The sequence below is a fragment of the Aricia agestis genome, chromosome 20, assembly GCF_905147365.1.
Source record: "Aricia agestis chromosome 20, ilAriAges1.1, whole genome shotgun sequence".
Classification (NCBI taxonomy): Eukaryota; Metazoa; Arthropoda; class Insecta; order Lepidoptera; family Lycaenidae; genus Aricia; species Aricia agestis.
In genome coordinates this window covers 9,853,129-9,876,847 of record NC_056425.1, presented here as the reverse complement: position 1 = coordinate 9,876,847, position 23,719 = coordinate 9,853,129, and the positions used below count along the sequence as shown (strand labels likewise).

Here is a 23,719-nt window from a genome sequence, read left to right as displayed (position 1 = left end):
TATTCCGAAAAACACGAAATATTGCTGGCTTATTAATATGCCTAAAAAGGTATGGAACACAAAATATTTATTTATTAACGGAAATATTATAAAGAAAGGTTTAAGTTATTATTTTGGAAATAAAAGTTGATTTAAAAAGTTATTTATCTACCGAGACGATGAAGGTGAAGAAAATATTTTAAGTCAACATAATTTCCCAGTAGTACCTCTATTGTGGACATATTAGATCTTTTTATACTTACTATTTTTATTACATTCTTAGTAAGTAATATTTAAATTAATTATATTTAAGTATAGATATTAAAAAAGCTTTTAATACAACACGCAGAAATAAACTTGGCACCTACTGTCATAGAGTTATTTATATTATATCATGATTGTGAAGAAATTCCCAGAAATTATTTGTATGATAAATAATTCAAAGTTCAAGACGTGGCTCTACATATTTTTTTTTTTTATGAAATAAGGGGGCAAACGAGCAAACGGGTCACCTGATGGAAAGCAACTTCCATCGCCCATGGACACTCGCAGCATCAGAAGAGCTGCAAGTGCGTTGCCGACCTTTTAAGAGGGAATAGGGTAATAGGGGAGGGTAGGGAAGGGAAGGGAATAGTTGAGTGTAGGGAAGGGAATAGGGTAGGGGTTAGGGGAATGGGCCTCCGGTAAACTCACTCACTCGGCGAAACACAGCGCAAGCGCTGTTTCACGCCGGTTTTCTGTGAGAACGTGGTATTTATCCGGTCGAGCCGGCCCATTCGTGCCGAAGCATGGCTCTCTCAAGTATGTTTACCGGAAGTTATACTTCAAAATGAGTAGTCGCTACCTGGGAGAGCAAAATTTGCGGAGTATTAACACAACTCTGTGCCCGTACCTAGGAATTGACGAGCAGACATGCGACAGACCTGCCCGTGACGGGCGGCCCGTAGCGGGCGGCCCGATAGTCAATTCCCCGCTTAAGAAACATGTACCGTCGAGGAAATTGATTCCTAGGCAGTTGACAGACCAACGTCATTTTCGGATCATGTCAATTTAATGTTAATTGTAATCTGTCGGCTGGGTTTGACGTAACGCGACCAAACTACGTAGGTACCATAAAGTTAATATACCTAGCGGAATAGAGCAACAATCTCGAGCTGTCAAACGAAACCGAAATTGGTTTTCATCTGTGTGAAAAATATGTGTACGTATACACTTACACAAGCATGATTGAACATGAATTCTATGAGATTAAATTGTCAACGTGCGGCACGTGCCGATTGGACGTCAAAAAAAGAGTGCTGCTGTCATGTATCACATGTCTCTTTTTTTACAACGCAGTGTTACATCTCTCTTGCTCAGACCTTTGTTTCTCTATTCCGCTAGGTATATTAACTTTATGGCAGGTACTAGGTTCCCCATCTGCCTAGAAATTAACATAAAATGATTGATGATGATGATTATTTAAAAAATCCAAAAAATATTAAATCTTTTATTATTGACATAATTTAATATAGATTTTAACAACAGTACAAGAAAAATAATAGTAGCAGCCATTTTACTATTTTTGCGATTCGACCTACGTAAAGCGTAAAAGTTCGTAGATCTTCGTAGATCCTCGTAGATCTCGTAGATCCGCTGCTACGGCGTAGATTTTAATAAATTATAGAGTGTTATAGTAATAATAATATAACTAGTATTATTATTATTATCATAACACTCTAGTTTTAATTTGAAATATTAAAATATTATATTCTATTTATATAATTTTTATATAAAATAATATAGTACCTATTTATCACACATTTATACCTGATTCAAAATTAATATTTTAAATTAAAAATTAAACTGTAAAACCTTTCACGCAATGCCCATATTATAGGCCATAAGGCTGCGTTTCCACCAGATAAGTGTTGCGAGGAATTCGTTTTTGAGAACCAATAGAATCGCTTCATTGACGTGACCTCGCTCAGCGCAGCGATTCTATTGGATCTTAAAAACACATTCGTCGCAACACATCTCTGGTGGAAACGCAGCCAGGTGTACAATGGCTAACATTATAAAAATTGACACCTCGCAATGTGTTAAAATCGGATCAGTAGTTTAGGTGCAAATAGAGTTAGTTTTTTTAATTTTATTTATTCCTTGTTTGTGTTGTATAATATGTTGTAGTCGGATAAAAAAGGAAAATTTAATAATAAGATCTTGTCTCGTGAATGACTTAAGTGTGGTTGGTACAATGGACAGACTCCCACGAGCGTTCTTTATTTAAACGTGCCTTCCTATTTTTAGGAGATTATTCTTTAATATCATATGCATGAAATTAAATTCATATTTAATTCATGAAATTAAATACATATGATTTACATTACTTTTACTTTTAAATCTATAATACACATTACTTTTAAATTTCTAAAGTATTAACGATACTGAATAACAATTTTTGAAACGAAGTTCCTTATCGCGCGTTGCGAAAGGGGGCTAGACGGAAAAAAAATTAACGACACATTTTTATTAATTCCTGCGCTTGATAGTACAGGCGTAGGGCGTTGATAATATTCCTGAGCGTCAACTAGATGGCGTTTTTGAGAATAAACAGCGACATTTACCGGAGTATTCCTGGGCGTCAACTAGATGGCGTTACTTTATATTAACTTCGTTTCATCCGGGTGTCCCTTGACGCCGCTCAAGTTTATTGCAATAAAGATGTTGACCCCACTTACATACAGAGCAATAATAAATCGCTTTTTTCGGTAGAAAATTACCTAATGTCCTTCTCCAGGACTCTAAAGGGCCTGTTTCACCACTCACTGATAAGTGCCGGATAGGCTATCCACCGCTTAACTTGACAGATAGAGTATGGAGAATCTGTCAAAAAGTCGTGGATAACCTATCCGGCACTTTATCAGGAAGTGGTGAAACAAGCCCTTAGTAAATTGCCCCAGCGCTTTAAACTTGAAAAGGTAGTTAGTCCAGGGGGGTGAGCCAAAATCTTTTCGTTTTCGCTTCGTTATAGAATCGCCGATGAAAATATTGTATGGTATTGACATAAGCGTTCGTTAATATGACGTTGACGTTCGGTTATATTAACGAACGCTTATGTCAATACCATAAGTTTTCATCAAGCGATAACGAAAAGATTTTGGCTCACCCCCCTGTTTCTTGCAGAGTCCCTTTCCAATTTAATGTATGCATTATCATACTATATCTACCTTAAATTTTTGAAATAAACGTTCTTAATCTATACAACATATAAATACTTATACATATAATAAATAAATAATAATCACCGACAATACTTCATCTAGATGCCTAACTCTCAAGGGACGAAACCGGTAAAGTTACCATTACTATGGCATAGTAAGACCACCGAGAAATCCTTAGGACTCCTCCTAAAACGCCTAAGAGTAAGTACGTGGAAGTTGCTTGCCATTTGTGTTCGTCTGTGATGAAAGGCAAATCATATTCCAAAAAAAAACTAAAAAAAACTTTTTTTAATACTTGGAGTTCCTTGTCTGAAAAATATGATAAGCCTGAAAGTGTTGAAGATCTGTGTTCATGTCTGTGTTCGTCCTACTCTGTGATGTTCTGCGTTATAAATGTTAATCGTATGTGTTGCAACTTGTATGTAATTTTGTGTTAAATGTGAAATTATGTGTTTGTGCATGCTTGAAAAGGCTTGCTTTATCGATGGTGTTAAAATTCACTGCTATTTTTCATCCAAGAAATGTTACGTAAATGAGGTGGGATGAAGCGTTCGAAATTTAAAAGGATGTGCATTGTTTTCAATATAAGTTTTATCGACCCACCATATCATATCTTCTACCGTACCTTTGTCTATTGGGCATAGTGTCAGAGAAAAAAAAATACATAAAAGGAACTATTAATATTACTTATGGAACTTCTTAAATCTTAGCCCCTATGTAATACTGCGAAGGTCATTTTCGCTCTCGATTCACTACACAACGAAAACTATACGAATACAATCCTTCGTTTGCGTCTTTTCACTTAATTGCCAGTAAGGGTCGTAAATAAATATTTTATTACTACCCACTGTGTAATGGCTATACACGAATAATATCTATTAGTTAATCGATTATTGTTTATCCGAATTATGGTTCTTCTCCACTAACAATAATCTCCACTAAAAATGAAAACAATAAATCCTATTATATTAATTCAATCTACAGAGCCTACTTCTCTTCTAATTCTTTCATATTCATCGCAAACTACAAAATTTCGTCAATACATATTTTATAAGACATAGTGATTAATATACTTGCATTTTATCTTTGTTTATAATTATTAATTACCGAAATTGTCAAGGGCGGACAGAGTGAAACAAAAATGGCTCTTCTAGTGAGAGTAGAGAGTGAGAGAGAGTACATTTTTTTTAAACATACAAAAAATATCTGTCAATGTTTCATTTAACATTAAATACTTCCCAGTTTCATTGAAACCAGGCCAGGTACGCAGGAGTAATTTTATAGTGCTCAAGTGTATGCGCAGTACACAAGAGCACTCTCTATTCCTTCACTCTCATAACCCAGTGGAACGAAAGCCCGACACGACTGGCGAGAGATCAGGCGCAGGACCGACTTTTTACATGTCCATCCGACGCATGGATCATCTTACTTGTCAGACAATCAGGTGATCAGCCTGCATTGTCCTAACCAAACTTGGAAATACCATATTTTCAACGCGGGAATCGAACCCACGACCTCCGAGTCGAAAGCCACGCTCTTAACCACTAGACCACGTAGGGTATCATTTAACATTGTTTAAATAAATATTAACTTACAATTAAATCAACGCCAGTAAAATTTCTGAAATTATTTTCACCCATTCGTCATCTGCCTTCAGCCATTTGCGTTCCAAATTAAAAAAATGTGTAACTTTTTTTATTAAAATTTTAAATGCAAAAGTAATACCCGTCCGTCTTGTGGTTTCCATGCTTAGCTCGGTTGGCGTGCTGTCATCCAGTCTGGTGGGTACTGACTGCCGCTGGTACTGGTTGATACCGTACTAATTAGAATCTGGTGACACGCCTAGGGAAAATTACCTCGTGTACAGTTGGAGAGAAAAGTGTATTCCGTAAAAAAATTGAGAAACATTAGGTATGCTTTAACCCCATTGCTTGTATGACGAAATTAAACAAGTGTTTTAACCTCATTGCTTGTATTGTGTAGACTGCTGTATTCCAGGAAATTATTGGTTAATAGAGCTCCAATATTCGTTGGACTTCCTCGGAGCTCGCAAATAGTATGTTGAAAAACTCTAAAGAGTACAAAAGTAGCTGAATTACTAAAGCAGCAGCCAAAAGCATCTACCTTTAAAAAACAATATTATCCATGCAGAAGGAAATCTGTTTTTAATGTTGAGTTAATTTTTATTATTGAGTTATATTGTGCCAAATCCTAAAAGTTTACATTTAGCCAAGTAGTCCAAGTTATTAATAAAATATTATGTAACCGACCAAATAAAAAAATATGAAAAATAGGCAAATTATTAAAAGCTTCTCATTGAAACTGTACGATGCGATTATAACTAATGCAATGCCGCCAACACCTCAGACATTTAGTTGAAGATTGCTTTGGCAAGGAATTACTGCAGTATTGTTCTAATACAATAAAAAAAGCTTTGAAAACAATACTTACTAAATCTAAATTATCTGAGTATACTTATTGGTACAATAAAATGTTTTAGTTTATTTAGAAAAATGTCTTCAGAATTAGAATCATCAGACGAAGAAGATTCTGTAAGTTCAATATACATAATCGAATAATGTCATAACTCATAACTATTCAGAAAAATATATATAAAACGTTGTAAAGATAATTATAAATCTTATATCTTTAAACGAGCAATTCTTGTATATGTATAATTGGAATCTCGGAATCGGCTCCAACGATTTTAATGAAATTTAGTATATAGGGGGTTTCGAGGGCGATAAATCTATCTGGCTAGGAATCTGCATTTTTTAGAAAATGACATTTTATTCGTGTTTTATCGAATACCGAGCAAAGCTCGGTTGAGGAGGAGGAGGAGTTATATTATTATGTGCATGGATACTCTGTTAGAAACGCATGGGTTTTTGACGTTACTGTTTTAATAAAAAAGCATGGAATTTTAAAACTTTGTGAGTTTGAAAAGGCACGAATAAATATGCTTGCTCGCTTAGCTCGCTTGTACATTTGTCATGATTACAAGTAATAAAAATTGAAATAAAATATCGAAAATTGGAAACCCTTCATTCATTTATAGGCATCCATGTCGCGTGCTTGGTGAAAATGTTAAAATCCTTAATAAGCAGATTAAAAGTCGAGGAAATATTGCCTCTAGAGGTCTGTGCTTTCTGTGTTAACACGAAACGTCTTTTAAATAAAACTCATCAAACGAAATAAGTACTTACTTACTAAACTCTTAGTGGTGATAAAAAAGTAAAGTTTTAAATTCTAATTAAAATTTCGAATGTTAATTTAGCCAAATTCAAAATAAGAACAATTTTGCGTACTTACGTGCGAATTTGATGAGTTTTTTTTTAAGAAAAAACATATTTTTTAACGTTTTTTTTTTTACACAAAATATCTGTTTTAGCAGAAGGATCAGTCAAAATCGCGCACTAACATTGACGATGAGGCGTTGGAGTGGTTGAAACCGAAAACACTAATAAAACCCGATGATCAATTGCCGCTAGCTGATGCCGTAAGTATTTTTTTCATAGATGCACGGACGTAAAAAAAATACGGACGGATCGCCATTAAGAAATGAGTGAAGCACCCTTAATAAGCCCAGGCGATCATACGTACACATCTTGCACACGCACTCGCACTGTAATAAGCCGATCGTACCGCCATTACGCAATTAGACTGCATCGCGGTGACACGTCTTTGTCATTCATAAATAAAAATAAATATGCCATCTTGTGTTGTAAAATGGTGCAAGAACAATACAACCTTACACAAAAAACAACAAGGAATAATATTTCATAGGTAAGATAACATATTTTTAAAGTATTTTGATAAAATAATGTAAATATTAATTCAACTTCAACAGGTCAGTAATGTCCATAACAAAGTGGGGAAATTTTCCCCAAACCGGGGAAAATTTTAAATTATTTTTAAATAATCAAATAATTAATTTTATTGTATTTTATTAGTGTCATGTATATAGCATACTATTGACCAGTAATTAGGCAGGAATACAATAATAGGGGTGTAGACAGTAAACGAAATCTAATACAAATTATTGTTTTTTTGAGAGTTTGTATTATAGAATTACCGAAAATGGACATATTTTACTTAATAACTTTATAATATTTTTTATATTTAATAAGTGATTTTTTAAATTGAAATAAGAGTGTATTTATTTTTTATTATATATCATATTTTTAGGTGTAACAAAATACTTATGTACTATCAGAGAAGTTGATTCCTATGCAAATCGGGGACATAAGTAGTTTGGTTGCGTTACGTCAAACGCAGCCGACAGATCACAATTAACATTGAATTGACATAAGTATTCGACCAAATAACGTTGGTCTGTCAATTGCATAGCAATCAACTTCCTTGATGGTACATCTGTAAAATAAATATATTTCCTAAAAATAGTCTACACCCTTATTAATTTCTTAATTTACAAAAGTGGATATAATTGTTGTTTGACGACCTCTGTGGCTCAGTGGGTGGGCTGTCGGTAGCTCAAGCCGGGGGTCGCGGGTTCGAATCCTGCCGACGGAACAAAAAGTTTTCAAAGTTCCTGGGTCATGGGTGTGTATTAAATATGTGTATCATATAATAAAAATCTTAAATATATGTATAGTATAACAGTATTAAATATATTTCCGTTGTCTGGTACCCGTAACACAAGTCCTTCAGGTACTTAGCACGGGGTTAGACTGACGTGGCGTAAGCGTCCATAGATAAAATTGTTGTCTTAGATTTCCTTCAGTAGTAGGGGAGGAAAGGTGCTATTGGTGTAGTCACCCGAGCGTCATTGAGACCTAGTAGGAATGAAAATATTGAATGGACCTCTAGACCAGGAATAAATTTAACACCATGTTAGGTGATTTGATTTGACGTTAGCGCATGGTAGAACTCTCGATAGCTCTAACAGGCCGTTAACTGATTTAACAAGCCATTATTTATTTAACATTACTTGATTGTTTGATGAAACGGGTTACGGGACATAAGTATCTTATATCTTTTCGTATACAGGTTTCGTATATAGGTTTCGGGGGCGATAAATCTATCTAGCTAGGAATTATTTTTAGAAAATGTCATTTTATTCGTGTTTTATCGAATACCGAGCAAAGCTCGGTCAAATAGCTAGTAATAATTTTATTATTGTAAATGTTTGTACATAATCATTATTACTAATAATGTTATGTAAATAATATACTTCTCTGTACGTAACATGTGTTTTTTTTCTATCTATAGTGTCATAAAAATAATATTTTCATTATGACATCTTTAACAACCGCTTACATTTCTGAAGCGAAAAAAACATAAAAATATGTTTAAGTATAAAAAATACATTTAACTTGTCTGAGTTTACAAAATTTAAAAAGTAGGGAAATTTATGATTTATATGGCAACCCTCATATCACGCACACGTCCTACACGGGCGGCCATAACTAGGCTTCACTCGTGATTATAAGAAGGTTACGTCCGTATTTTTTTTATGTCCGTGCATAGATGTATATTTTTTTGTGACTTGTCTCTCTTCTTCCTTCCTCAATTCTCAACCCTTCATTTCTTCTTTTTGTGTAAAATACAAATTTGACGATATTTAAATATCGAATACCGTACTTCTAGGAGCTAGAAGAGGAAATAGCCCGCGTCCTCACCACAATAAACCCACAGTGGGTGCCGGACGAGGTCGCCTACCACTACGGCCAGGGGAAGTTCGTGGCGAAACCCAAACCCACTTACGGCAAGGCGTACCCGCTCTATGTCTACCAGGGTACGGCGATACGCAAGGACTCGGATGAAGCGAAAGCGCAGGTTGCTGCTGGATATGGTGAGAACACTATCGCCCGCTATGCGTTATCGTATCTTGCTGTATCTTCTCTTGCGAAATCTAAAGGGGTTCCGAGACGAACAAGCAGCTTGGTGGCAAGTACGTAGATTTCAAGCAAAACATATAAAATCACATTAAGCGCGAAGCAAGCACATACAAGGCACATACATGCTAGACTCAAGCATCAAGCAAACATTGTAAAGGGTCAATATGCTTTAAGCAAGCAAAAATCTACGTACTTGCCGCTGAGCTGCTTGTTCGTATCGGAACCGCTTAAACAACAAGCAAATCTGTAAAATATATACATTTTACAGATTTGCTTTCGCTGCACTAACTTTTTGATAGATATATACTTTTGATCATAGACTTAATATATACTGTCGTATAGACCACCTGACAACCCGAAAATGCGTGACCATTTTCGATCTGTCAATGTGTGCGTGTGCTAGTGATGTATATTTTACTATCGATAGTATAGTATTTTGTTATCGATAGTATATTCCGTTCGAATTATTTTACCTGAGTTTCTATTAGAAATAAATACAAATCTGTCAAAGTTGCATATTGCAACTTTGACAGATTTGTATTTCAAATTAGGTATCATAAATTTTAATTGGCAAAAAAAGGTGACAATTGAAATGTAGTAGATACACATTTTCTTTTGGAATGATTTTTCAATCGTCGGATATGTTATGACATGAGGTTCTTATAGGGGTAAATAATATACACATAACACATTATAAAGTTACTTATTTATTACTCAGGTAAAATCTATCTGGTAAATCAGCCCTTACATTGAAAGTAAACGTTGAAAGTAAACAACACACTATACTTGTATATTATATTTTATTCTTATTATCATAATATTTTTTATTACAATTATTTTTAACCGACTTCCAAACAGGAGGAGTCTAGACGTTCGGATCTGGATATATTTTTTAAGTATGTTCAACGATTACTCCGCCGTTTATGAACCGATTTTCAAAATGTTTCTTTTGTTGTACATTGTATTGTTTCGAGTAGGTATCATGTTCACAAAAGTGGTGGTCTGGTGATGGAAACCATGAGAAATCGAGGTGACTCCTTGATATTCAAATGGAAACACATGGTCCCAGAAAACGTTCAAAAACAAATGATTATGATATATAAATATAAACCTTCCTCTAGTTTTAGAGTCACTCTATATTATAGTAGTTATATTATATTAGCTATATATATATATATATATATATATATATATATATATATATATATATATATATATATATATATATATATATATATATATATATAAAATATATTATATTAGTTAAAACAAAGTGCGTTCCATCGGGCGGCCGAATTTTTCTGATCAGAAATTTCGGATAATGTGCAGCCGGGTTTAAGGTGATAAATATAAAGGTAAATGATTTTTATTTTAGTTTTATGTTATTGTAAAATATCGATAAGCATATCGATAAATTTGATTTAAACACTAGCGTATATGTAAAAAAATTTGATGAAAAATGTTTCTTCAAAATTTGTGTAATATAAGAACAATAGTACCCTTAGTTACGCAAAATATGAAAGTAAAAGGGAGGATTCACAATATTTTATTAGAAATAGAGAACTAAAGACAGAATATAGCAAAAATAAACACATCGTAGCAATTAGGACATGAAGATTAATTACCTGTGAAATGTATATTTTTCAGGATTATTTTTATGATTTACACTGCAAATACTTACAGCACAAGTCACAATTTTAAAATATAATAATATTTATTAAAAATAAAAAACAAATTGAATAATATATTGGAAATCATAAAAACGACTGACGACTTTTGACGACCTGTCAAATGAAAGTGGTTACAATTTTCATTAGACTGTCTCTCTCTTTTCATCTTGTTATAATTCCATAAAGGATTTTCTTCTCTCTCGCACTCTTTGTTGGTCTTTAGCATTATAGGTTTATGCTTTTGATAGATGTTTTGCAATATCTGCTGTCAAACGTTGGTTGGTCATCATAAAATTAAAGTTAAGTTATAATTAACTATTTCTTAAACTTTTTGTAACATAAGTACAGTAAGTAATGCGAAAAATCCTCTCTAAAACTACTACAGGAATGGTGAGTTTTGACGACGCTGGACCGAAACGAGTGAAGGTCAAGAAATCAGCGGCTGAGGAGGAGGAAGAGGAGGAACCAGAAGCTGAACAGCCGGCTGCTGAAGAAGCCAAGCCTGAAGGTATTTCTCAAAATCTTATACTTTAAACGCAATATTGTATAGCGGAAGCGAAAGGGAAACGAAAGTGAAAGCGGAAACGGAAGTAAAAGAGGAAGGAAGAGCAAAAACGGAAGCGGAAGTTCATAAGAGGCATAAATTTACTAAGAGAAGGATTTTTCAAATTTCTATGGGAATTCCATTCCAGAATCCTAAGGGAATTCTATAGGAATCGAAGTTTGCAAATAGGGATACCAACTATTATTTTGTGTTCATTGTTCATTGTATCATATAACGGAAAGTTTCATAAATATTTTCTGTATAACATTATATTTATCATGTGCATATAGAGGATGTCCGCGATGAAGAGGAGGAACCGGCACCAGAAACGCAGGAGGAACCAGAAGCAGTGGCAGACGAGGAGAAGGAAGTTACTGATGAAAATGCCGAGGAGGCAGAACCTGAAGAAAGTAAGACCTTACATGATACATGTATAATATTTCAAACTTCTAATCTAATATCACATTCTTAATATTATCGTACATTAAAGTGACTCAGCCGAGTCCTTCTAATAAAATTAGCTTAGCACAGATATACATATTTTACGATGTTAATGAATTAATCAATTTTAAACAAGAGATTTATAAGCAGGACGCGGATCTACGTTCTTTGGGCCAATTACGCCAAGACTATTAATAGTTATCTAGTCAAATGGGCAATCCCAATTTGGTCGGGTTATGTCAATACATAATATCTCATCCAAATAACGTAGTACTGTACAGTGTACTGTACTGATTTGTCACTTTAAGTCAAAAAGAAGTTACAGGCAACATCTAGTTATATTATTGTTTTAAAAGACCATAACTTGAAAGATAAATTAACAATCATATTTAAATTTTTAACAGAGGAAGAAGAATTGCCCGACGTTGACGAAGAGAACATAGTGATAAAACCAAGAGTCAAGAAGTTGGCAAATCAGTTCAATTTCTGCGAGCGAGCTGCTCTCACATACAACAACCCTTCCAGGGTAAAATTTAAATAAGATTGATATGTCCAAAAAGTAGATTGACAAAAAACTTATAGAAAACAATATTTCGCTGAGTTCCTCATTATACTGGAACTGCAACGAAATAAATCAGAAGAAAAGTAGGAGAAATATAAGGTATATTTAAGAATATTTGTAAATTCTTATTTAATTTTTTCTTTGTTTTTAGTCTGTTGACACACAAACTGCACCACCACCGAGAGCGAACTACGGAGCCACTGCGCTCCAGTGCATCATCTATGACTTCTATCAGGAGGACTTCGCCAAAAAACAGAAGGAAAAAGAAGAGGAAAAACCAAAACGAGTACAACTTTTATTTAACTATATTGTATTCTATTGTACACAACGATTACCAATCCAAATAATGATTTTTACTCCTCTTTGTGAAATGAACCAATAAGAAACCTTATATGGATCACCTGATGGTGAGCAATAGCAACGGTTATTTGGCAACGGCCAACGGAGTTAAGACACTTGCAATACGAAAGGAGTTACTTGTGCATCTCCTTGTTAATATTCTGTTGTTATTTTTATTTTTAAGTATTTGAACGGAAAACATACAGTGATAAACATACGTTAAAATTAAAGCTGATTAATTTTTAAGCACTTTTAACGTCATGTTTTCACAATTAGAGAAGCGATCGATGCGAAGATCATGAGTTGCGATCCTTAATTATTTATATTCCTACGTCTCAATATCCCTATTCTGTTACTTCACTTACAGAAAGCAACTTATAAGAGTCTTTCCACGCTCTTTCGCTGTAAAGTCATGATATGAATATCGATATTTCGGCCCATTTGTACACAAGATATTATCTCTTCTCTCTCTTACGTGACTTCCATATTATTCAAAACCTTGTTATTTTTATACTTTTCTAATATTAAACCAAACTATGATAGCTTCGCAAGAAGACTACGAAGCACAAGAAGTCCGAGCAGGAGATACACGATGAGCAGCTGGCTCAGAGGATCCGCGAGGCGTGGACCGTTCTAGAACGACTGGTCAACCAGAACATATACGACGATATAGGTAATCTTTATTGGTTTTAACGAAACATTTTAAAGAATGTATTTTTTTCTGTCTTAATTGTAATCAGTGCCTAATTTTTATTTGTTATGAAAGTAGGCCATTTTATTTCCGCCGGCCCATATTGTATGAAATCTGCTGGCCCCCCTAGGACGCTGCCGCCCAAATGTAATGGCCTATAACGGCCTGTTTATAAATCCGGGGCTGCTTTAAATAATTATATCTTTGCTGATTTATGATGTATGTTTCTTATGGCTTGGCTAAATCATTGTGTTTCTTTTATAAACGGTTCTTCGTCAGTAACATGATTATAAAGTCATAATATTTATGTTTCACGTCGTCTACATCTTCATTATTTGCTAACATATACCTTTGTTTATGATTTGTTATAAAATCTTAAATAATATATTTATCATTATCATCCTTATTAACTTCATCATTTCCATCATCATTATCATCCTCTCCCCCTGAATCCAGCTCAAGACTACCGCTACTGGGACGATCCGTCGGACGAGTTCCGCGACGGCATGGGTTCGCTGCTGCCGCTATGGCGGTTCCAGTTCGAGCCGATGCGCAGCCATGCGGTGTGTGATGTGCAATGGAACCCGCACTACCAGGATCTGTTCGCGGTGGCTTATGGCTCACGTGAGTAGAGAAATGCCACAGTTTTTGTTCCTCTGGATAAAGATTTTGCTTTCTTGTTAACATATAATAATAATCTTGACTACTATTGACTTGACCGATGACTACCTCATAGTGGTGCAAAGCAAACTCCTGGTCTTCCCGTAATTCGAGAGTGAAGTCCAAGATGTGCAGCTTATCAAATTCGATTTTGGAAACACAAAATGATAATTCTGCAAATTCTTATTAATTGCGCCTCTCTAAACACATTTATTTATATCTCTCACATGACACATCCTATAGATCATGTGAATTGTGATCACTGTTGAACCCTGTATACAAAAGTGGTCGTAGAAATGTCTCGGAGAAATTACCCTTACTCGTATGTTCCAGTGGACTTCACGCAGCAACAGAAGCAGGGCTGCCTGTGCCTGTACAGCATCAAGAACCCCGCCTACCCCGAGTACTCTGTCCTCACAGACTCGCCCGTCATCTGTCTGGATGTGTATAAGGAGACGCCTTATTTGATTTGCGTTGGTAAGATGTAGTGTAAGCGTATTATTATACAATGTTACTTTTTAACGTTTTGTGATGCAAACCAAGATGACAGACATCAAAGTTATTTATGAAGAAACATCTTAAGAAAGGGAAACAAGCATATTAACATGATTTGGCTGTTCCCACATAAAACATCAATCATTCCAAGTAGACAATAGAGGGTCTACTGCAAAAACTACTATAAAAGCCACATCTATTGACTTGGCTCCGCTTCTTACTAGCGATTCCTCGTCGGCTTATTAGATACAATAGGCCAAGGGCTTTCGTTTCTCAAACTGCTGCTTAAAAGCTAGCAGCTTTCAATCTATAATGCTGCCTATGAAGTCTAATTACGTCTCACTTTCCCATTTTGTCTCAGGTTGCTACGATGGAAACGTATTGGTATACAACGCGCAATTGACGCTTGAGGCATCCTACCAGTACAAGTCTGATTCTGTGAAAGACAAACACAGCAGCGTTGTCTGGGAGGTAAGTATTTATTTAACCATTCTAAAGGACCAGTGTGTAGGTCGACCTCCAACTAGGTGGGACGACGATCTCCGTTTAGTTGCAGGCCCATGTTGGATGCGAGTAGCAGGAGATCGGTCATCTTGACGTTCATTGAGAGAGGCCTATGTCCAGCAGTGGACGACTATAGGCTGATATGATGATGATGATGATGATGATGAAAAGGACCAGGATAATTAAACCCTTACCAAAGAATTGCAATTTGTAAATGATCTTGAAACTAAACAGAGTGTTTGTATTAATTTATCTTACAAGTTTAATGAATAATGACGTACTCACTCACTGGTCATTCTCTTTTTTCAAATGTGCCTCCTACAGCGAATTCAATACTTGGATTCACTTCAGCCACCCACAATGCTTCTCGATGCAGATTCGCTGGGGTGCTCGTCTCATCGACGGCGAAGCGTCGTTCTTCTCCATATCCAGTGACGGTCGCGTGGTCCAATGGGCAGTATTACCAGGCGAACTGCAGGCCACTACGGTAATCGCGCTCGCTCCACCCACACAACCTCCGCCTGGACCTGATGGGACGCTGCTGAATATCAATAGTGAGTATTAAGTTCTTATAAGGTAATCTCATCAGATTGCTGGGTGACGTCCGTTGAAACCAGGCAATTATATGCGTGCGAATTTTGTAGTACACAAAAACACACTATACCCAACTAGCACAGGCTACAGAAACAGTGGAAATGGAAACTGAAACGACTGGCAAAAGATTAGGCCCAGGACCAACTTTTCATTTCCATCCGACGCATAATATCATGTTTTCTTTTTTGTCAGACAGTCAGTCAGCATTTTTTTAAATTCATCATTGTCAATATTAGTCTATGTCAGTAACATATTAAGCTATCGATCGACGGATCTTGGGCAGCCCTCATTATTTTATCTGCCACCCGGCACCTTTTTCTAATAACCTGCATATCGACCTGCAAAGCATCCTCCTACGCTTTGTTATCGTGATTATGGTAACGTCGCGTCAGCATTTTTTTTAGAATTATTTAGGGCCTGTTTCACCACTTCCTGATAAGTGCTGGATAGGCTATCCACCACTTAACTTGACAGATAGAGTATGGAGAATCTGTCAAATATGTTGTGGATAGCCTATCCAGCACTTTATCAGGAAGTGGTGAAACGGGTCCTTAGTTTTCCCTTTAAATCAGCTATCCCCAACCCGCGGCCCGCCGCGCCGCCGGTACTTTATTTGTGACCCGCGTGATGTTAAACAATTTTGAAAAAGGCCACCCGCACCGGCAAAATAATGTAGTCTTCGGGAAAGTCGTTTTTTTTTTTCACTTTTAAATCGTTTAAAATTGTGATGAACGTTATTTTTTAACCCTAACAAATTTTTTTGCGGCCCGCGACACCAAGACCAAACCACGTTTGTGGTCCGCATAAAAAAAGGGGGGATACAAATAGTTTCCTTTTCTCTCCCAGGTTGCGGCAGCTGCCTCTGTTTCCACCCGGAGAAAGCCGACATCTTTATGGTGGGCACCGAAGACGGTATGATCCACACCTGCTCGCTCAAGTACAACCGCAACTACGTGCGCTCCGTCCAAGCCCACCACATGCCCGTCTACCGCATCAGCTACAACCACTACAATAATACTATCTACGCGTCTTGTGCTGGAGACTGGAGGGTGAAGATTTGGGAGGATGGAAGGGAGTGAGTATTTTGCTGAACTTTGTTATATTTCTGATAAGTCCATTCCGTCCAAGCCCACCACATGCCCGTCTACCGCATCAGCTACAACCACTACAATAATACCATCTACGCGTCTTGTGCTGGAGACTGGAGGGTGAAGATTTGGGAGGATGGAAGGGAGTGAGTATTTTGCTGAACTTTGTTATATTTCTGATAAGTCCATTCCGTCCAAGCCCACCACATGCCCGTCTACTGCATCAGCTACAACCACTACAATAATACTATCTACGCGTCTTGTGCTGGAGACTGGAGGGTGAAGATTTGGGAGGATGGAAGGGAGTGAGTATTTTGCTGAAGTTTGTCCAAGTCCATCACATGCCGGTCTACCGCATCAGCTACAATAATACTATCTACGCGTCTTGTGCTGGAGACTGGAGGGTCAAGATTTGGAAGGATGGAAGGGAGTGAGTATTTTGCTGAAGTTTGTCCAAGTCCATCACATGCCGGTCTACCGCATCAGCTACAATAATACTATCTACGCGTCTTGTGCTGGAGACTGGAGGGTCAAGATTTGGGAGGATGGAAGGGAGTGAGTATTTTGCTGAAGTTTGTCCAAGTCCATCACATGCCGGTCTACCGCATCAGCTACAACCACTACATTAATACCATCTATGCGTCTTGTGCTGGAGACTGGAGGGTGAAGATTTGAGAGGATGAAAGGGAGTGAGTATTTTGCTGAAGTTTGTCCAAGTCCATCACATACCGGTCTACCGCATCAGCTACAATAATACTATCTACGCGTCTTGTGCTGGAGACTGGAGGGTCAAGATTTGGGAGGATGGAAGGGAGTGAGTATTTTGCTGAAGTTTGTCCAAGTCCATCACATGCCGGTCTACCGCATCAGCTACAATAATACTATCTACGCGTCTTGTGCTGGAGACTGGAGGGTCAAGATTTGGGAGGATGGAAGGGAGTGAGTATTTTGCTGAAGTTTGTCCAAGTCCATCACATGCCGGTCTACCGCATCAGCTACAACCACTACATTAATACCATCTATGCGTCTTGTGCTGGAGACTGGAGGGTGAAGATTTGAGAGGATGAAAGGGAGTGAGTATTTTGCTGAAGTTTGTCCAAGTCCATCACATGCCGGTCTACCGCATCAGCTACAATAATACTATCTACGCGTCTTGTGCTGGAGACTGGAGGGTCAAGATTTGGGAGGATGGAAGGGAGTGAGTATTTTGCTGAAGTTTGTCCAAGTCCATCACATGCCGGTCTACCGCATCAGCTACAACCACTACATTAATACCATCTATGCGTCTTGTGCTGGAGACTGGAGGGTGAAGATTTGAGAGGATGGAAGGGAGTGAGTATTTTGCTGAAGTTTGTCCAAGTCCATCACATACCGGTCTACCGCATCAGCTACAACCACTACAATAATACTATCTACGCGTCTTGTGCTGGAGACTGGAGGGTCAAGATTTGGGAGGATGGAAGGGAGTGAGTATTTTGCTGAAGTTTGTCCAAGTCCATCACATGCCGGTCTACCGCATCAGCTACAATAATACTATCTACGCGTCTTGTGCTGGAGACTGGAGGGTCAAGATTTGGGAGGATGGAAAGGAGTGAGTATTTTGCTGAAGTTTGTCCAAGTCCATCACATGCCGGTCTACCGCATCAGCTACAATAATACTATCTACGCGTCTTGTGCTGGAGACTGGAGGGTCAAGATTTGGGAGGATGGAAGGGAGTGAGTATTTTGCTGAAGTTTGTCCAAGTCCATCACATACCGGTCTACCGCATCAGCTACAACCACTACAATAATACCATCTATGCGTCTTGTGCTGTAGACTGGAGAGTCAAGATTTGAGAAGATTGAAGGCAGTGAGTACAATGACTTCAACGATACGTTATAATGATTACGAACGTGTGAACGGGGTATTATCGTCTATGATTGTCCATAATTGAAGGTGGCGATAATAAATGTCCATTATGGTCCCACGAGAATCTGAACCTTAAAAGCTTAGACCAGGCACACACATCGTTATACTGACCGAATTCTGATGATACAAAGCGCAGTAGTCCGTATTATTTCCGGGCGGTCATCACTCTGACATTTGATGTGACAGGCACGCTAGGCACGAAAAATGTTTATTCCTCATTAAGAATATTATATGGAAGCTACGCATATTCAGGACTAATATTTTAAGAGAGTCCAATAATTATTAAGTGTCATCAGAATGTTGCTTCGAATGCAAGCTATACAGTCTGTAAGCCTATTATTAAGTTTAATATATTTAAGTTACTCGGTGCTTCATAGCCTCATACTCTTCATAGAAACGAAATAATTTGAGGTATGAATAGGGCCTCTCTGAGATCAGCTTTGTCCTTTAGTGAGCCGCTATTCATGTTCGAGCTGGGTTCCCCGGTGGGCGACGTGAAGTGGGCGCCATACTCCAGCACTGTCTTCGCCGCCTGCACATCTGATGGCAAGGTCAGTTAACTGACTACATAGGATGGGTAATGATTTTTGGAAGGCTATGTGTGTACCTTAAAACCATCAAAATATGAGCCCGTCAAAATGAACAACTTTTTCTATGAAAAGTTGAGAGCAATGCTGGGAACTCAAAAAAAATGCCGTCTTCACACTCATACATACGCCCGGAGCGGCAATTTGTATGGACGTATGAGTTATGGCGACGGATTTTTTTGACTTTCCAGCATTATTCTCATAGAAAAATTTGTTCATTTTGACGGGCTCATTTGATGGTTTTAGCCCGGCCGCACATTGTCCGAAATTTCTGATCCGAAACATTTGAACGTCGGCCGGACCGCCCGCGCCACTCCGCACACTATCCGAAATTTTCTTCCGGCGAGTTCGAGCTCACTCGGCGCAGTACAAAATGTAAGAGAGAGCGCGAACCGATTTTTTGATTAGAAACGTTTGAACTGCCATTCCATTGAAGTCATCTGACACATAATGTCTGACGTCCGCCGGAACGCAATTAAACATTTCTGCCATCCGATAGACGGCATCTGACAACTCATCCGGACCGGACGTCAGACAAAAAATATATGAGCAGAGTGCGTTCTGGCGGGCGTCTGACATTATGTGTCAGATGACGTCGATTGGATGAGTACTCTGGTGTTTCGTCCCAAGGTTTTTAGGCCAAGTGGGTCCAATGACCAGATATGAATTTTTAACATTTTTCCATCTGGCGACTGGTTCCACTTTTATGATCGATTGTTTTCTGGCAAGAAATTTTGAAGTAGGGTTGGCACAAAAATAATCGGTTATTTAGGTGATAACCATAGTATTGTTTTGTACATTTAAAACATATCTAACACTATCACCTTAAAACTTATGTTATTATTATTATTATTATTATTATTATTAATACCTAAACATACTGCATCGAATCAAGTTTTTAAAAAATACATGCTCTATAGGTACTGCGTGAAATTTTAATGGTTGTTTTCCCACAGTAAAATAATTCTATCTTAGTAGTACGATAGACTTGGGAAGTTTTTTTTGTATTAAAATCATAAATAAAATTCGGCCGGGTTACAGCTGCTCGCGCCTATCGGCATAAATTGCCATAGTACGTGATACAAAATATTTTTCATTTTCAAATTCAAATGTCTTTATTGCCAGAATGTTGTTGATATAAAAGTCTTATTAACTACTTATAGTTCTAACATTCTGCCAAGACAGTGAATTAAACTTACTTATATAAAATTAGTTAATTAATTAGTCGTTATTTTACAAAGAATTTTATATCTATATATTAATACGTGAGCCAAAAACTTTGTATCCCTTTTGACGAAAAATGGGGAAACGTAGGTCAATGAAATTTTGCACAGTTATAGTTTATATGGTGAAGGAGTGCATCGAGCTAATATTATTTTGAAATTATGCTTTTATCATACATTTTTTTAACAAATAAAACATTACACACACTACAACACACACACTAGGAAAAATGACAAATTTTTGAGTGACAAGTCCTATACATACGAATTATACTCTTATGTGTGTTGAAGTCTGTTGACAACAAGGTGACAAATTGAAAATTATAGTTTTTTTATTGAATCGATACTATTAGACAAGATCAGCAGAGTCCCAGAGACAAGAGTTGAAAAAAATAAATATGTTAAAGTCAATATTATATATATATATATATATATATATATATATATATATATATATATATATATATATATATATATATATATATATATATATATATATATATATATATATATATATATATATATATATATATATATATATATATATATATATATATATATATATATATATATATATATATATATATATATATATATATATATATATATATATTCAAATGTACAACTTTTTTGCTAGCCCTACGGACATAAGCCCAAAAGTCATAAACATAATTACTTGGGACCAATCGCCGGATGAAAAAATTATAAAAATTCATATCTGGTCATTGGACCCACTGGGCCCAAAAACATTGGTTGGGACAAAACACCAGAGTACTCCATCGGATGGCAGTTCATCTGTTTCTGATCAGAAATTTCGGACAATCTGCGGCCGGCCTTAAGGATAGATAAGGATGAATATTCCAATTTGGCTTAAACCGCCAAAATGGACAAAAAACCGCATGAAATTCGTTAAAAAATAAAGCAAATCATAAATAATCCCTGTTTATGCGTACTGCGTAGATATACAAATGCAACCATTATAACTTTCCCTTTAAAGTAATTACATAAAAAGTACAAAGTTAGCTTAATGAGTGAGCCGCACGAATGTCGTGACAAATTATTTATAAATAACATTCAGAGTTATTCTACCTCTGATGTAACCCTTATGACAACAGTTTAAGGTTCACTTTCATTCATTGAATGTTCGTCTGATAGAAAATTCATTAGCCATCGAATTTCGAAATATTGATTTCAACTTGCGTTTCATATTTAAGTTGATTGGTTATTTTATATTTATTGACGACCTCTGTGGCTCAGTGGTGTGCGCGTTGGTAGCTCAAGCCGGGGGTCGCGGGTTCGAGTCCCGCCGACGGAACAAAAAGTTTTCAAAGTTCCTGGGTCGTGGATGTGTATTAAATATGTGTATCATATAATAAAAATCTTAAATATATGTCTAGTATAAAAGTATTAAATATATTTCCGTTGTCTGGTACCTGTAGGCTGTAACACAAGTCCTTCAGGTACTTACCACAGGGCCAGACTGACGTGGTGTGAAGCGCCCATAGTTATTATTATTATTATTTAGATTTCACTTTAGGGATTTAAAGAACAGTTTCAGAAGTGATATTAGATAATAGATATCATAATTAATAAGAATAATATTATTCTGTATTGGGATCCAGTTCCAATCCAATCATCCAATTTAACGCTGGATTGCTACTGAAATAACGTAACGGGAATGCACTGGAATCGGCTGAATTTAATTCCGGGCACTATTACAATAGCAGTCCAACGCTAAATTGGATTACTGGATTGGAGTAAGTAATGTAAATATGGCTAGTTTCATGTATGTTTGATTATGTGAGAATGTAAGTATTTTGGGTGTAAGTTGGCTAAAGGCTCTGCTGCAAAATCGAGAAGTGTAACTCCTTTACAAATATAATAGCAACACCCAAAAATAGCTGTCTGTCCGATGCTATTTGACATTTGTATAAAAACAATTACGTCAGTTTATAATTTTTTTTCAGGTGTACGTGTTTGATCTGAATGTGAATAAATACAGACCCATATGCGTACAAGCCGTGGTCTCCAAGAAGACCAAGAAACTCACCAGAATTGACTTCAACCCCAAACTGCCTGTTATAGTGTGTGGGGATACGAAGTAAGAACTTCAAAATATTCTGTTCTAAGATAAAGTTATGAATGATACTATACGATATATGAAAAAGTGCGTCTGTCTATTGCTTCTTCACGATTGGTCCGCTGAATCGATTTTGATGATAAACAGAAGATGATTGAGTCATGCGAACAGAGGATCGTTTTTAACAAGACAAACAAAGATTTATAATATATATAGATTATAAACGATTTTGTGCTTGGAGCAAGATGCGGTTAAATCAGATAAAGCCAATTTTTCATTTTGTTTTAAAAGTTGTAAGACTTTTAAGCATAATATTAAAGAGTTTTATACTGTAACGTTTCCGTAATACAAGATCTAGAACTTACTATGGAACCAAGTAACGTTGACCGTTGTTAAAAGGTATCTTTCTATCACACAAAAGAGCCCCTAAAATCTAAATGTGCCACAGCAACAGATTTTAGAGCACATAATAAAAGAATGATAATTTCGTTAACACTGTCATCGCCTCCATAGCTCAGGGGTTAGAGCACTGGTCTTGTAAACCAGGGGTCGAGAGTTCAAATCTCTCTGGGGGCATCGATTGTAAATCGTTTTTTCTGCTTTTTTTATTTATTTTAAACCCTTTTTTTACAGGGGAACATGTCACGTGGTTAAATTGTCACCGAATTTGAGAGTTATGTGCAAGCCTCCGAAGAAGGCGCAAGGAATTGACCAAAGAACTTTGCAGGTAAGATTTTATTCGCCCCTTTTTAATATTACAGATAATTTTATCATGTAAGTATTGTTAGTTTTAGACCTATAACTAACAATACTTACATGATAATTATTATCACAATGCACAATGTATATCATACCTAATTATTTTAACCTTTAATGTTTCATGAATCGCCTTATTTTTAGCTGTTTTCTGATACATAATATCTAAATTGATAAAGTAAAATCTAGTGAATTTCTAGTAATACTTTACTACTTTTAGCAAATAATTTACATAGTTTTTATTATTCGTAGATTTATACTTATTCAATTCTTTCCTGTTTTCAGATTATGAAATTAGAAAAACTACTAAGCTTAGTTCGAGATCCGCCTTTCCAAACGGGAGTCGTGGAAGAAAAATTTGAGGACGATTAGACGATAATGGTTTTATACTGTCTAATGTTGCAATTAATTTCTTTCTGATTATAAAAAAAACTAGCTCTTGCCCGCGACTTCGTCCGCGTTAGCATAGTAGATCGCATCCCAAGTACTTATTATATTTTATTGTACAAAAATATTCAATATACAGAATTGAC

General features: G+C 36.4%; 1 protein-coding gene and 1 non-coding gene across 2 annotated transcripts; both read left to right on the top strand.

Moving 5' to 3' along the window:
* On the top strand, positions 1-23,599 carry LOC121737130 (dynein intermediate chain 2, ciliary). The gene is made up of 17 exons (XM_042128692.1): positions 1-49; positions 6,577-6,681; positions 8,793-8,997; positions 11,099-11,221; positions 11,548-11,667; positions 12,103-12,224; positions 12,412-12,546; positions 13,143-13,272; positions 13,747-13,914; positions 14,284-14,427; positions 14,807-14,916; positions 15,326-15,503; positions 16,390-16,618; positions 18,992-19,091; positions 22,318-22,451; positions 23,064-23,157; positions 23,472-23,599. Exons 1-17 carry the CDS (start codon positions 38-40, stop codon positions 23,556-23,558), a joined length of 2,196 nt encoding a protein of 731 aa, XP_041984626.1. The 5' UTR covers positions 1-37; the 3' UTR covers positions 23,559-23,599.
* Trnat-ugu lies at positions 22,934-23,006 on the top strand. The gene has a single exon. It is a non-coding gene; the product is annotated as a tRNA-Thr (tRNA).
* Positions 23,600-23,719: the final 120 nt, after the last annotated feature.